The sequence below is a fragment of the Pseudoliparis swirei genome, chromosome 24, assembly GCF_029220125.1.
Source record: "Pseudoliparis swirei isolate HS2019 ecotype Mariana Trench chromosome 24, NWPU_hadal_v1, whole genome shotgun sequence".
Taxonomy (NCBI): Eukaryota; Metazoa; Chordata; class Actinopteri; order Perciformes; family Liparidae; genus Pseudoliparis; species Pseudoliparis swirei.
In genome coordinates this window covers 20,627,373-20,644,301 of record NC_079411.1, presented here as the reverse complement: position 1 = coordinate 20,644,301, position 16,929 = coordinate 20,627,373, and the positions used below count along the sequence as shown (strand labels likewise).

General features: G+C 43.1%; 1 protein-coding gene across 1 annotated transcript in view; it reads left to right on the top strand.

Moving 5' to 3' along the window:
* xylt1 (xylosyltransferase I) overlaps positions 1 to 16,929 on the top strand; it is a 121,415-nt gene that overhangs the window by 90,986 nt on the left and 13,500 nt on the right. The window contains exons 5-9 of the mRNA XM_056410165.1: positions 2,116 to 2,196; positions 4,083 to 4,299; positions 4,466 to 4,642; positions 10,177 to 10,442; positions 16,095 to 16,293. Of these exons, the coding sequence (XP_056266140.1) occupies positions 2,116 to 2,196; positions 4,083 to 4,299; positions 4,466 to 4,642; positions 10,177 to 10,442; positions 16,095 to 16,293 (940 nt within the window). The remainder of the gene's footprint in view (positions 1 to 2,115; positions 2,197 to 4,082; positions 4,300 to 4,465; positions 4,643 to 10,176; positions 10,443 to 16,094; positions 16,294 to 16,929) is intronic.

Sequence of the window (16,929 nt, the reverse complement as noted above, 5' to 3'; positions counted from 1 at the left end):
ATCCTCAGTGTTGTGCAGGTTGTGGTTAAAGTTATGGGATAAGTGTTAGAGTTTTGAAAACTGTGTTCAAGCAATGAAAAACAAACTAGAGTTTGGTCCACATGAACTGCTGCTGTGCAGACTGTAGTTAGAGTCTTGCACATGTGACTCCAGTTGTGCCCGCTGTCGTTTAGCAAATGAAAAAAACTGTAATAAATCATGTGAAAGAATGTCACTCTTTTCTTTGAAGAAAATATTACTTTGTTTGAAGTCACTGAAATTGTTCAAACTGTAAAGATGAAAAGTTAGTATTTTCTGTATTGGTGTTTGATGCTAGTGTTTATACTCTCCGTGTGTTCTGAGTGACAGTGTGTGTTACCTCAGTGTGTGTTACCTCAGTGTGTGTTATCTCAGTGTGTTCTGAGTGACAGTGTGTGTTACCTCAGTGAGGGTTGTGCAGAGTGTTTGGCTGCACTCAGCGTGTTTTGAATCATGTGTTAAGAGTTGTGTTGCTTGGAATGAGTTTTGCAGGTGATGTGAACTGTTTAGCTCAGGTGACTGTTGGTAGTGCAGACTGTGGTTAGAGTTTTGCACATGTGACTCCAGTTGTGCCCACTGTCATTTAGCAATCGGAAAAAAACTGTAATATGCGCCCCCCCGGCGTAACTCGGTCGCTTGAGATTCTCTGTGCGGAATAACGTGTGTATTATTATTATTTTTTACATTCATCTGTTTTTTTGCCCACACCTGAAATCTACTGTGACATCACGACTCGTTTGTAGCTAATCCCATCCCCCGTGTGCAACTAATACATGTTAATCCTCCAGTGCACATCCAGACATATCTTCTGTCTGATAGTTAACTTTTACAAATTAAAAAATAAATATTTGGATATTTCAATGAGGGAGTAAATTATATCAAATCTTGCATGTGCCACAGAGTGAAAGTGCATCTGGATGCAGTTGGATAGACCGACAAGCTGCTAGGAAGTTCCACATCCCATCTTGGTTATTTTACCCCCAAAAAGGCTCAACGACGTTCCTCTTTAATCGTCGTCTCGAACACACACACACACACACAAACACACACACACACACACACACACACACACACACACACACACACACACACACACACACACACACACACACGCGCGATATGAGATAACAGTCGGGATGTGAGTGTCAGATCTCGATTTTGCTGGGAAAACGTCCAAAGTGGACGAGGGAGCGGATGAAATAAAACATGAGCAGGTTTTCTCCCATGGTGGAGGAATTTTTTATTGAACTTGAATTGAAAAAAATTACATCAGACAAAAGTTATATTCCAAGCAGAATATTTTATGAGTCTTAAAACATCCCTAAATGTTCATGAAAGGGTTTAGAACAATCTTTAGTTATTCTACATCAAGAGTTAACTCAACATCTGAACCATGATACTGACTGACAGGACACCTCTTTATACTCTTTATTCTTCATATTTAACATCTAAATACGTCACTTTAACACACACTTACAGGACCCTGTCTACTGCACTGTTATCTGTTTGTGCACTTTATTTTATCTTATACCACTTTAAATGTGATGTTTAAATGTTGATTGTTGTTGTTGTTGTTGTTGTTTTGTCTAATGTACACGACAAGCCGCCAAGTCAAATTCTTCGTGCGTCTAAACGTAGCAAATAAATGTTTCTGGTTCTGGTTCTGATGACATTTCTCCGTGATACAAAATAACTTTATTAACATCTCATACGATGTGCAACACGAGCTCGTTGACCCACGTTGCACTCGAGTGTACATATTTACTACACACTCTCAAGTCGCCGTCTTTAAAAGTAGTTTAACATTTTACAGAATGTTGAAAGAGGGATTAAAATAATATTTTAAAATATATTTATATTTATTATATAACAAGAGTGAACTGAGCAACTCAAACAGAGACACAGGATTCTCACTTTATTTAAAAAAACATATATATCAATGTTTTTTCTCTTAGCAACCAGCAACAGATGGGTTAATTAGCATAATGTCCTCCACATCGCACGTTGTCCTGTAACGTGTCGTGTGTTGCAGGATGGATGTTCCCGCTCGGCGTCTCCCATGTGTCTATAAGACGTTTTCTTCTTTTTGGGTTTCAGGACCAACAACCAGCTGGTGGCCTTCCTGTCCAAGTACAGAGACATGAACTTCATCAAGTCCCACGGCAGAGACAACGCCAGGTGATGCGCCCGTTCTGCTAACTTCATGTTAGCCCCCTTACCCAACCTTTCTCTCACACACACACTCACACACACACACACACACACACGCGCTGCCAGCACGCCGTGGTCACTGAATCATAATACAATTAGCTTCCCATCTGTGGCTTCGTTAATTAACCTCCTAGGTGGGGGCGGGCTGGCGAAGGTCGCCGCCTCGAACGACCTTTTCCTTCTGCCTCTGCCGCGGCCGCCCCCGCGAAAAAACAACAACCCTGAAACACATGAAAGGAATTTTTGTTAAGTTCGCCGGCATGGTTGCATGAGTCAGCGTGACTCAACGGGGCCTTTTCATATTTGCAGAGCAGTATTTTTATTCAGTGTCATTTTGATGATGTTTTCCCGATTTAACGCTATACAACTAGAGGAGTCGCCCCCTGGTGGTCAGTGGAGAGAATGCAGCTTTAACACATGAAGAATAGACTTCTATACAACCATAGGAGTTGCCCCCTGTTGGTCAGTAGAGAGAATTCAGCTTTAACACATGAAGCATAGACTTCTATACAACCAGAGGAGTCGCCGCCTGGTGGTCAGTCGAGAGAATTCAGCTTTAACACATGAAGCATAGACTTCTATATAACCAGAGGAGTCGCCCCCTGTTGGTCAGTCGAGAGAATTCAGCTTTAACACATGAAGCATAGACTTCTATACAACCAGAGGAGTCGCCCCCTGTTGGTCAGTAGAGAGAATGCAGCTTCAACACATGAAGCAGAGACTTCTATACAACCACTTGAGTCGCCCCCTGGTGGTCAGTAGAGACAATGCAGCTTTAACACATGAAGCGGAGACTTCTATACAACCAGAGGAGTCGCCCCCTGTTGGTCAGTAGAGAGAATGCAGCTTCAACACATGAAGCAGAGACTTCTATACAACCACTTGAGTCGCCCCCTGGTGGTCAGTAGAGACAATGCAGCTTTAACACATGAAGCGGAGACTTCTATACAACCAGAGGAGTCGCCCCTTGGTGGTCAGGAGAGAGAACGCAGCTTTAACACATGAAGCATAGACTTCTATACAACCACTTTTTAACAACAATAAGGATCTTGGTAATACATCCCTATATGCATATGTGTGGATGGCTAAAAATAATTTTAAAAAGTCTCAAATGTTAACTGCACATAATTGCTTGCGTGCACCTGTGAGCCACGAGCTCAACACATCAACCGTGTTTGATGGCGTTCAGGTGACGGAGGGAACAGTCTGACCCGGTTGACCTGAATTTGACTCCTTTCATGTCACACATGATACGTTCACAGCAGAAGAGAACACTCATTATGCATGCAAGGTGTCACACAAGTCATCTAGGGCCAAGGAAAGGAGACTTGATGAATCCTTAATCTCTTATTAGGCAGCAGTTGAGTCTACCTGAGTAGATATTGTTTCGTGAGTGCTCTTCTATTCACCAGAGGCGATGGGGAAATAGTCAATAAATTGCACCCCGTGTCTTTTTTTGGACCTCGGTATAGAAACTGAGTGAGGTTTTAAGAAAAGACAACTGCGGTGGTCAGGGAATCTAACACGCACTTACATTAGGCTACATATTTATTTATAGACACACAATAAAAGCATTAAGAAGGAGCCGATTCCGATTTTCACCCAGATTGTATTACAAGCACTCAAATGTGTGTTATTTACTAAACGAGGACAACGCACAGCTCAAACATGTTCAGTTTACAGAAAGTAAAGAACAAAAATTGGGGAAAGAAATTGAAGTGAGGAGCTGATTATACACAAAAAGTGCTTGTTTTTATGTAAATTGTGTTTTTCAAAGTCAAATTTTTCTGTTTTTCTGATTACATTTATGTATTATTCAGTGCTATAAGCATGTGTGTGCGTGTGCTCACCAGGTTTATCCGTAAGCAGGGTCTAGATCGTCTGTTCTTCGAGTGCGACAAACACATGTGGAGGCTGGGCGACCGTAAAATCCCAGAAGGCATCTCGGTGGACGGCGGGTCCGACTGGTTCCTCCTCAACCGCATGTTCATCGAATACGTCATCAACTCCAAGGACGACCTGGTCATCAACATGAAGCGCTTCTATGCCTACACGCTGCTGCCAGCCGAGGTAAAACACACACACACACACACACGCACACTCACACGCTCATCGCCGTGTTAGATGTGCATGCAAAAAAAAGCTCGTAGGCGGATATATGAAATCACAAATGCTCTCTTTTGGGTAATTGGATGTTTATTTGGTGTTTTCCATCTCCCTGTTTCTCGGTACTCAGTCGTTCTTCCACACGGTTCTGGAGAACAGCGCCCACTGTGAGAGCATGGTGGATAACAACCTGCGCATCACCAACTGGAACCGCAAGCTGGGCTGCAAGTGCCAGTACAAGCACATCGTCGACTGGTGTGGATGCTCCCCGAATGACTTCAAGCCCGCGGACTTCCACCGCTTCCAGGTAACAATGATACCTAAAGTGGAGAAACTCTCTTCGGGCTTTTGGCATACCCTCGATGATCAATCGAGAAGCCGAGAGCTGGCGGCACTGGAAGGTCAAGGGTCACACTTCTCAAAGTTAATGATCTAAATTGAAATCCATACTGAAGGGTGTGGAGGGACAAACGAATGCTGAGGGGATGGACGGACCGTCTTTAAATAGATTAGTGTCCTTTAACTTTCTTTTTTTCATGTTTGAAGAATAATTTAATTGCTCTTTTGTTGCGTAAGGGGCAAAAGTCCCGGATAAACTTGTGACGCAGGTTGAATATCTCTTTAAATATTAGCCAAGAAAGACATCACACAGAAATAGCTGCAGGGAATCCATCCAGCCGAGGACAGTTGGAGAGCAACGGCAAGCGAAACTGTGTGAAGAAAGAGGGATGTGCAAGAAAGAAAGAAACACACATCTATATATACAAGACTGTCTCAGAAAATTAGAATATTGTGATAAAGTTCTTTATTTTCTGTAATGCAATTTAAAAAACAAAAATGTCATGCATTCTGGATTCATTACAAATCAACTGAAATATTGCAAGCCTTTTATTCTTTTAATATTGCTGATTATGGCTTACAGCTTAAGAAAACTCTAAAATCCTATCTCATAAAATTTTAATATTTCCTCAGACCAAGTAAAAAAAAAGATTTATAACAGCTGAGTGTTTGTCAAGGCTCAGGAAACCCTTGCAGGTGTTTGAGTTAATTAGACAATTCAAGTGATTTGTTTAATACCCTACTAGTATACTTTTTCATGATATTCTAATATTTAGAGATAGGATATTTGAGTTTTCTTAAGCTGTAAGCCATAATCAGCAATAAATCAGAATAAAAGGCTTGCAATATTTCAGTTGATTTGTAATGAATCCAGAATGCATGACATTTTTGTTTTTTTAATTGCATTACAGAAAATAAAGAACTTCATCACAATATTCTAATTTTCTGAGACAGTCCTGTATATATACAGTATATATAAATAAAAAATAATTCTTTTTTCTTTTAAACTATTGAAAGGACTTTTATTTTATATATATATATATATATATATATATATATATAAATATGTATAAAGAAAAAGTAAAGGACTTTTTTTAATTAATTATTAATTTTTTATAATAAAAGTCCTTTACTTTATCTTTATACATATATATTACACTACCGTTCAAAAGTTTGGGGTCACTTAGAAATGTCTTTATTTTTCAAAGAAAAGCACTGTTTTTTCAATAAAGATAACATTAATCAAAAATACACACTATACATTGAGAGCCATGCATACCAAAAAACACAAACGGGAAAGTCTTTAGTTTGGATCTAAAAAGAAACTGTCAGCTCAGCAGGCGGATTCTTTAGGTGCATTAATACTGGCGTCTCATTGGCTGAGCACGTGGAGGAGGTTACCGCCTGTCAACATGCAACAACTAAGACGCTGAACATGTTTAACTTCATCCCTACATGACACCAGCATGTTAGCATGCTGACTTTAATCTCATCGCTACTGTACCTACAGCCTCGCAGCTGAGGATATGAAATCACTATTAATCTGATATTGACTTGACGTCAACGCGTGTTTGAATAAGAGCTTTACAGATTTTTAACAATTCCACCTCTTTAGGCCTTTCTCTCCTCGTCATATCCACTCGGTTTACACGTGAATTATCCACCACCTGCACGTAGTTTCATTAAATCTGATGAAAAGAATTACATTTAATAATCAGTCAAATCAACAACCAGGGTTTTTACGGTCATGAAAAACCTGGAATAGTCATGTAATTTAATAAATAAATATGTAAAAAATATTTAATAAATAAATACATTTAATAAATGGTTATTTTCAGGCCTGGAAAAGTCTGTATAAAAAAATATATATTTCCAAAAGTTTTGAAAAATTCATGGACAATTTTCATTTACGCATACACATTTATATACAGATTTATTAATAATAAAACTATTGTCTCTGCCATTTAAGGTATACTCGTGCATTCACCGAGATTTCACAAAATGTTCGGTCATTGAAATTTGGTTTATAGTCATGGAAAAGTCATCCATTGGTCAATATGTGTATGAACCCTGAACAATACCCTCTATTCCCTTTCAGACAAAAGATATGCACAAAGCAAAGCAAGGGTTTGAAATCTAGCAGCACATTCATCGCCAAACGAGGAACCAGTTTCTCTGTCATCTGCAAACAACTTGACATCCACACAGGGGAGGACATTTACATATTTTTTAGGGGGCAATTTTTGCCCCCACTGACTAAAATCCAGGGGCATTTAAAAATAAATTGAGGGCACTTTTTTAAAACTTGTGAAATAACATTTAACCTTTGTTCAAAAATAATAAATATACTTATTTAGGCTTACAGTATATGAGCAATTGTCATAAAAATGGCAATAATAAGACTATTAGGCAGTATTTATTACATTTTTTAAACCACTATTAACAATTATAACTTATTTGTTTAGTTTTTTTATACACTACCGTCCAAAAGTTTGGGGTCTCTTAGAAATGTCTTTATTTTTCAAAGAAAAGCACGTTTTTTTCAATAAAGATAACATTAAATTAATCAAAAATACACTCTATACATTGTTAATGTGGTAAATGACTATTCTAGGTGGAAACGTCTGGTTTCTAATGAAATATCTCCATAGGTGTATAGAGGCCCATTTCCATCAACTATCACTCCAGTGTTCTAATGGTACATTGTGTTTGCTAATCGCCTTAGAAGACTAATATCTGTTTAGAAAACCCTTGTGCAATTATGTTAGCACAGCTGAAAACAGTTATGCTGGTGATATAAGCTATACAACTGGCCTTCCTTTGAGCTTGAAGTTTGAAGAACAAAATTAATACTTCAAATATTAATCATTATTTCTAACCTTGTCAATGTCTTGACTATATTTTCTATTCAATTTTCAATTCATTTGATAAATAAAAGTGAGTTTTCATGGAAGACACAAAATTGTCTGGATGACCCCAAACTTTTGAACGGTAGTGTATATATATATAATGAAAATATGTAAACAAATGAAATTCCTTTACTTTTTCTTTATATATATATATAAATAAAAATAAAAGTCCTTTACTTTTTTAAATTATTTAAAAAAAAAATATATATATATATACATATGTTTATATGTATTAAGAAAGTATTTATATATATATATATGTATAAATAAAGTAAAGGACTTTTATTTATTAAATCCTAATTATTCTAAATGTTCCTTTTAGTAGATTGATAAACACAGACCCTGGGCTCAGATAAAAGGCCATATCTCCCAGTGATTGCCAATCAGAGAGCTCAGATAAACAAACAAACATAAACAAAATTGAAATGAAAAGTCCCACCGCTCTCACAATCAATGTGTGCAAAATGATGTCTCCATTATTATGAACCGGAGAGGGGGAAACAAAGGAATAGTAATTACATCCTCTCTGTCTGAGTATGAGGGGAGAGGATGAGTGGCAGTGACTCCAGGACCCCAGAGAAAGTCTGTGTCAGACTTTAGATTTTTCGATGTGCTTCCTAAAAAGAAAACACTTCAACATCGCCCTGAGTCTCATCCTTTAAGTGCCTCTGCTCACGTCGTCTCTCTCCGTCCTTCACTTACCGGAGAACTGAGCCAGGCCTCGGTCCTCACTTTGCCAGACCCGTCTGCCGTCTGTCTCGCCGTTAGTCTCTGGCGGTCCGGTGCCAACACATTACCCGAAGCTCCTTGGCACTGCCCGCTGGGTCTGGTTGGTGCTCCGGTATCAGTGGAGAGTACAACCTTGGGAAACAAAAGCAGCCAGCCGGGCCTCCTCGGTATTAATAGGACTCAATATCTCCCTGTGAACCTCAACACTGGGGGAGGTGGGGGAAGGTGGGGGGGGGGGAGATGCAGACAAGTTTAGTCGGCTTCTTGCCTTTTGGTTTTGCAGATGAGAAGAATAACTCACGGTAAAACGGTGGAGTTCCTCGGCGTCGTGTGGCTTTGAGCCGCTGGAGGGGTTGTTTCTGGAGGAGGAGAGTGTGTGTGTGGGGGCTTTTGTTGTTGTCTCAGAACATCATTGTTCAGTAATGTGTTTCAGAGTGAGATGCATGTTGGGATGGACGGGCTGTGACAGGTCGACTGCACCGAGGACGTGTCAGAACACACCGGATCTGGGAATGTGTGCAAAACTAAAGCCTCCCGTGAAACTGACGGCAGCAGAGAGGAGAACGTATTTAAAAGATTGCCAACGACGCTGTGATTGGCTTTCAGAACTGCGCCGCCTCCAATTGGTAAATTAGAAGGAAGGAAGGAGAGAAGGAAGGAAGGAAGGAGACAAGGAAGGAGTGAAGGAGAGAAGGAAGGAGGGAAGGATGGAAGGAAGGAGGTAGGGGAAAGGAGGGATGAAACAAAGGAGGATGGAAGGAAGGAAGAAAGGAGGGAAGGGGGAAAGGAACAAAGGAGGAAGGAAGTAAGGATGGAAGAAGGAAGGAGGGAAGGAACAAAGGAGGAAGGAAGGAAGTAAGGAGGGAAGAAACAAAGGAGGCAAGGAGCGAGGGAAGGAAGGAAGGAAGGAAAGGCTGATGAATGGCCTCCCGGTGATGTTGTGGGTAATATAGGCACCAGCCTTTTGACAGGGAGGAAGAATGCGTGGAATAAAAAAAAAAGACAATATCGCCGATTGTGCCGCATCAATTTTTCAATCTTTCTTTCTTTTTTTTGTGAGGTCTGACAATGTTATAGATTTTGAAATGCAAAATCTATAGAGTACACACACTTCCCCGCCTGGGGATGAATGCAGTAATATCCTCTCCTATTCTACTCGTTTAACCACCTCACGACCCTCAGAGAACACGATGTTATGAATATATATATATATATTTAGAGAGAGAAAGAGAGAGAGAGAGCTTTCGTTCTGTCAAATAATTAAAATGATAGACTGAGAAGTCGTTTATTTAATCAATGTATTATTTACGTTGTTGTTCCTGCCACCTCGAGAGTACCTTGTTTTTATATTTCTGCCCACATAACACATACATCTAATATATCCTTCCCTCCTTCCCTCTCTCCTTCCATCCTTCCTCCTTCCTTCCCTCCTTCCCTCTCTCCTTCCATCCTTCCTTCCCTCCTTCCTTCCCTCCCTACCTCCTTCCTTCCTTCCCTCCCTGATTCCTCCTTCCCTCCTGCCCTTTCTGCCCTTCTTTCCTTCCTTCACTCCTTCCTTCCCTCCTTTGTTCCTTCCTTCCCTCCCTCCTTACTTCCTTCCTTCCCTGCTTCCCTTCTTCCTTCCCTGCTTCCTTCCCTCCCTGATTCCTTCCTTCCCTCCTTCCCTTTCTGCCCTTCTTTCCTTCCTTCCCTCCTTTGTTCCTTCCTTCTCTCCTTTGTTCCTTCCCTCCTTCCTTCCTTCTTTCTTTCCTTCCTTCCTTTTCTCCTTCCTCCCTCCTTCCTTCCTTCTCTCCCACCCTCTCTCCCTCCTTCCTGGCTTCTCTCCTTCCCCCCCTCCTTCCTTCCTTCCCCTCTCCCTCTGCAGCAAACGGTGCGTCCCACCTTCTTCGCCAGGAAGTTCGAGGCCAGCGTGAACCAGGAGATCGTCAACCAGCTGGACGCCTACCTGTTCGGCCCGTTTCCCCCGGCGACGCCGAGCGTGAACTCGTACTGGGAGAACGTCTACGACGAGCCGGACGGCGTCGGCAGCCTGTCGGACACGCAGCTCACGTACTTCCACTCCTTCTCGCGGCTCGGCCTGGCCAGAGCCGCCGCCTCGCTGCAGGGGAACCCCAAAGACCACAGCTGCAGGTGAGTTACCTTGTTTCTCTCGTCACGACATCAAAGAGGCCGGCCACGCCCACGTCCACGAGGAACCACGACGTTCCCGTACGTAGAAGAGGCCGGCCACGCCCACGTCCACGAGGAACCACGACGTTCCCGTACGTAAAAGAGGCCGGACACGCCCACGTCCATGAGGAGCCACGAGTTCCCGTACGTAGAAGAGGCCGGCCACGCCCATGAGGAATCACGACGTTCCCGTACGTAGAAGAGGCCGGCCACGCCCACGTCCATGAGGAATCACGACGTTCCTGTATGTAGAAGAGGCCGGCCAAGCCCACATCCATGAGGAATCACGACGTTCCTGTACGTAGAAGTGCTTGGTGCCGATGCATCGGCCCCGCATCTGGCCCCGCGTGTTCTGGTAATAGAATAACGATGAATAGCAGCTGGGAGCTCCGTGGGTAACGCGATTCATTTTGGGAACACGATACGACTCTTTGTCAATTAATCCCAGAGATAATGAGGTGACATGGATCAAAGCTCTGAAAGCTGTCCCCGCAGTCCCGTTTGTTATCAGTGTGAATGGATGAATTCCGGTGCTGTTAACACACAGTGTGTAGTTAAAGTGGAATGTTTCATATTTAATGGCCAAATAAAACCTCCAGGCCTTGAGTCGCTGCGTGCGGGTTCTTGAACAGTGCATGTGTTCAGTAGCATCTGGTGCAGGAGCCGTTTAGGTTAACTTTCCTTTAGTTTATTTCCACCGCGGTGAAACTCTGAAGCCAGGTGAATAAAACTGACGAATGTGACGCGGCGGTTTGGAACCGAGGCTAATGTGTGACAGGAAGCTGCGTACCTCGTAAAAGAAAAAGGCGTCTTACCTCGAGAAACCGAAGATAAAACAACAAACGCGACACCTACTATAGCAGCAAAGATTAAGATGGCGTCTTTATGTTCATCTTAATGACATCAATAAACATCCAGAGGACTCCCCCCCCCCCCCCCCCCCCACACACACACACACGTGAGACAGGATAATGTCAAACACAGCAGGAAGGAAAGACGTTTGTTCTATCGGCAGATTGATCTCCGAGCTGCAGAGTCGTGTTGTTCTACTCGGGGAAAGTTTCAGAAGTCATCAGGTAAACTAACCGGCAGCGTGTTCGACCGCCCCCCCCCCCCCCCCTCCCTATGCTGCTGCATTGTGGGTGTTCTGTAAAGTCCTGCGGCTAAAGCCGAGCAGAGAAAGGAAGCGTGTTTTTCATCTGTCAAACCTCAAAGCCATCTATTGGCTACAGCTGTTGGAGAAGGTGATTACATACAGCGTGTGCGTGTGTGTGTGTGTGTGTGGGTGGGTGGAGGGCTCCACAACTCTTAAACTTCTGTTTAAAGACACTTTGAGATAGGTGAGAGGTCATAGGTCAAAAGACAGGAAATGGAGCTTGTGTACGTGTGTGTGTGCTTGTGTTTGTACGTGTGTGCGTGTACGTGTGTGCGTGTTTGTCCATGTGTGTGTGCTTGTGTGTACGTGTGCCTGTGTGCGTATGTGTGTGTGTGAGTTTATTTACATGTTTGTACATGTGTGTGTACTTGCGTATGTGTACGTGTGTGTGTGTGTGTTGTGCAAGCTCCTCAGGCGTGATGTTGTTGACGTGTGTGTGTGTGTGTGTGTGTTAAAGTGTTGCTTCCTCTTACAGTTTTTCTCGATTGATTCCACACAAAAACTGGAACTTATAACACAATGACCACACTCTGTATCTCATGTGCCAACTCCCTAAACCAAGTCTGCTAAACTATAAGCACAAGTATCTGCTTTAAACACAGATTTCAATTGTTAGCCACACTTTCTTCAAAACACTAAACACCATCCTCTCTACTTTGCACACTTCATCAATGCCAAAACCTCCTTGTGTTTAGACAGAACACACTGCTATTCAATTGGCAAAACTTCCATTTCCATGGCTGTTGTGCAATTTGGAATCAAGGCTTTAGCAATATAAGGGCCACAGGTGACCTCCTGATTTGAAGAAGAATGGATGAAAACATGGAAGGTAGAGGAGACTAGAGAGGCAGAGGAGTAAGGGTAAGAGGACGAGGATGAGGACGAGGAGGAGGAGGAGGAAGAGTTGGAAGAGGAGGAGGATGTTGATGAGGTCCTGTGGCCAGACAGGAACCGATGACAGGACGAAGACAAATTTTTTTCATCCTTTTTTATTTACACTTTTTTTGTTGTTGTTGTTGACTGTTGTGGTCTATTTTCTATTGTTTATTCTGTGATACAATTATAAAAAAGAAAGAAATATTTTTGTTGGATATTTGTGTGTTGTTTTATATTTTGAGTTAAAACACTATACATTTACAATATTTTACAACAGGAGAAAGCGTACAGTACCACTGGACATGAAAAGGCATAATGCTCCTGATGAGGCCTTCATACTGGTGTTTTCCCATTTCATCGTAGTGTTTTCCATTGAGCACATCAGTGTTCAGATTTATAGTTCTTGATCCGGTCTGTTTGTGATTCCTCTATTTTATTTATTCAAGTCAGATGACGATAACAATATCATAACAAACAGAAAGCGAAAGTTTTCTTTCTTTCACTTACTTAGACAACAACAACATTGGAGAATAGACTCCATGTTTAAATAATACTAAAGTTATCCTTTAATGCATTTATTTATTTATTTTAAGACTTGCATTTATATTTTGAAAAAGGACATATATCACATCTGACTATCTGGATAAATAAATAAAACCAAACTTAAGAAACAGGTTGAGAGAAAGTCTTTGAGAATTCTGGAAATACCATAAGACCAATAAATAATAAAAGCATTTTTTCCAACTGTTAGATATTTATTGTTCTGAAAGGAGGAGGATCTCTGACTTTAATGTAATGTTAATACGTGGGAGGCAGAAAACGAGGCTAACGCTACAGCAGCCATGTTGCCCATTACATATGCTGAAAAGAGCGGATTTGTCTCTGTTAGCAGCCCGCTGGGTCTCTCGATGGGAGAGACTGTGAGCTAAACGCCTGAAGAAGAAAAAAACCGGAACCTTCTGTGCAGGCCACGCCCCCCGACCCCTCCTCCCTGACTGGCAGCCCAACTCTTTTTGGGGGGGAAAGACAAGGAGGGATACGAGAGCCGAGGGACAGAAAGAGAAGGATAAGATGGGAGAGGAGCAGAGAGGGAAAGGCAGAGGAGGAAATAGCAAAAGTGTGGAAAGGGGGAGACAGAAAGAGGGGGAAGGGAGGGAGGGAGGGAGCGAGGGAGGGAACGAACGAGGGAGTGTGCTCTGCGGTCCTTGTGGGTGTAAATATTTGCTGTTCTGCTTGTCAGGGTAGCATTTACCGGGACGGGTTGACTCCTGGTCCCTTTAGTTGAATACTGATGAGGCCACGGGCACCGGGGAGCACGGAGGCACAGCGTGTGTGTTAATCTGTGTGTGTGCGTGCGTGTGTGTGTGTGCAAAAGAGGGAGGATAAAGACGACTTCAGGGAAGCAGAAGAAGGGAAAGGATGAGGAATCTGGGCGTGAAGGACTCGGGATGCGAGAGCAGCTGCACGTTGTTCTCCAGCAGTGCGCACCCGGGCTCCTTTATTTTGTGTGTGTGTTTTTCCAGAAGTCACTCGGGCTGTAGCGGCCCTCGGGGGCCGAACCCTCCGCCACATACGAGGCGACACGCAAACATACAAACAGACTCATGAGGAGGGCGCGAGGCCTCCACTCAGCTCCAGTTGACTGGATTGACCCAGTTTGACTTGTAATGTGTTCGGTGGGACATCCGTGTTTTCAGAACTCTGACTAATCTTAAATCTGCTGCCAGTAAAGACCTTTATAGACTATTCTGTAATGTTCTGTAGCCATGCGGCAGAGCGCTGTGGTCTCAACTGGCAAACGTCTTCTCTAACCATCGTTTCCAGAGCACAAAAGGGGAAGAAAAGTGCACGGGAGGAGTTTTATTTACATACGTGGCGGAGCTCGGGCTTCTCACTTATCTCTAAGAAGTGGAAGTAGTCACTGTGACCTCATCCATTGGTTTACGGGCCACAGTTTATACGCCTCGAGTTCAGCATGTTGGCCTTCGCCATCTTGTTTTTTTGGCTGTTGCCATATTTGTCTTTTTGTAAAAACAGAAATTACACGTGATATTGGAGTGAATAAAACCTTTTAGTTGACCCAACCGAGAACAAGTACATTTTTTAAAAACACTGCGGAGGGGTTAAAACACAACAACTACCCAGACTAGATTACACTGCATGCAAAACAATACAGATGATTCCAAAATCACAATTTCTCTTTGATACCTTGATTCTCAAAGAAACAACTGTCACCATCTCTCAGGGTTCACAGTTGACTGAAACACAGCCATTACTGAAACACAGGAGATATACAAATGAAGGTGGAAAATACAAATCATAAAGACTAATTTCCAACCTTTTAATTGCAAGGTCGCACACCCTATTGCATACTTTACGTATCGTCTATTTTACTCTAAATGGGACCACATCATGTGTGTTGGCATAGCATAGCACGCCTACTACGACCTCTTCATACACTCTTGTCATATTCATTAAATGTGTTTCCTTCTGGTCACATGACGTCTCTTCTTCCGTCCATCCTGGAGAGGGATCCTCCTCTGTTGCTCTCCTGAAGGGTTCTTCAATTTTTTTCCCTGTAAAAGGTTTTTTTTCTATTTTTTGTGGGAATTTTTCCTGATCCGATGAGAGGTCAAAGGTCGGGGATGTCGTATGTGTACTTAAGGTGCATTCACACCAAAAGCGGGGGAAAAAATTCACGCGACCAAATCCCATGAAAAGTCAACGTACAGACGCGTGTGGCTGCGATAGACGCGATATTTTCCCGGGCGGCGTGTTTGGGGCGACGCCATGTGAGCGACGCGTTTTCAGCGGCACAATTTTCGCCCCGAGTTGAAATATTTCAACTTTGAGGCGGTCATCTCGCAACTCGGGCCAATCAGCTCTCGAGTTCCGCTCTCGTAGCGCTGGAAGCGGAAGTCTTTCAGACGTAACAGTAACTTCATCGGTGAAAGTGACCGAGCTGATAGAGCCTACAGGTGATGTCATGAACCCAAACACGAGGGCGTTAGTGTGTGGGACGTCCACAACAAATATAAAGCAGAACTAGTGGTTAGTTCTTTATGGTGGAAGAAGGAAATGATAACGGTCTTTACGGAGACGAGACACGGAGATAAGCCCCGCCCCTCGCGCAGCGTCTCGACGCTCATGGCTTGAACACGGTGAATGGTCGAGCGAGTAAACTCGCGCGTTTTGGGCGACGCGAAAAATAGTTTCGCTTTTAGTGTGAACGCACCTTTAGGCAAATTTGTAATTTGTGATATTGGGCTTTATAAAATAAACTGAATTGAATAGCACACGACAAGTAAATGCTCAATGGGAATTATCAGCGTGTTCGACATTGGTCACCTGTTGAGGGTCATAGAATTGATTTCCGCCATGTCACACAATCACCGAGCACATTGACTCCCCACTGATCTCACCGCGAGGCTCCATTAGCATCCAGACACGTGGACATATCCACGGCTGGTTCCTTCCAGACGTTATCCAGATGCATCTGGATTATTCTCCTCTTCCACTGTTAAAGTGGTTTTCTAATGGATCCTTGCTCTCTCTCTCTCTCTCTCTCTCTCTCGCTCCAGGTACTTCCCCATGGGCCACCCGGTGTCGGTGCAGCTCTACTTCCAGTCGGACCAGTTCCAGGGCTACCTGGTGAAGCACCACGCCACCAATCTGGCAACCAGCAAGCTGGAAACCATGGAGACCTGGGTGGCGCCCAAGAAGAGCTTCAAGCTGATGTCCCCTCCGGGCGGCACGTTCAGCCGCTTGCAGTTCGCCGAGGTGAGTCGTCATATATTGGCCTGCTTTAAAAAAAAAATTTGACATTGTAAAGTCATTTGTTTGGCGTGAGTCTGTTGGCCGTTGCCAATGTCAGAGAATTAGCTCCATTTACAAAGCCAAATCACCACATAGGAAACACACACACACACACACACACATATAATTGGAGACGAGATGTACAGCTCGTTGCCACGGCGGCCTTATAATCATTGCTATGGCGACCTTGCCAAGTCTCATAGCGGCGCATCCCCGCCTGCAATTAAAGCGGTGCCCGTAATGGCCTTGTAAAATGTAAATTGATTGAATTCATCCGAGTTTATCGGGATGAGCGCCTCACGTTCTGTTTATTTGTTGTTTCCCTAATAGAACGTCTCCTCACCTTCACACTGGAATGCTTCCCTTGATTGTCTTGTTATGTTAATCCGTGTTCCTGTTTACCACGCGGCGCCCGTTTAGGATACGGCGGCTCGGCTGCGACGAGTGCCGGTTTTATTTAAAAAGGGACAAAATTAACCGAGTGAACGTAAACTGAACTTTTGTTTTTTTTTCTCTCCGGTTTATCGCACCGCTTCGTCGAAAATGCCAACGAAATCGTGACTGAATTTAGTTTGTCGGGAATCACACTCGCACACCTTG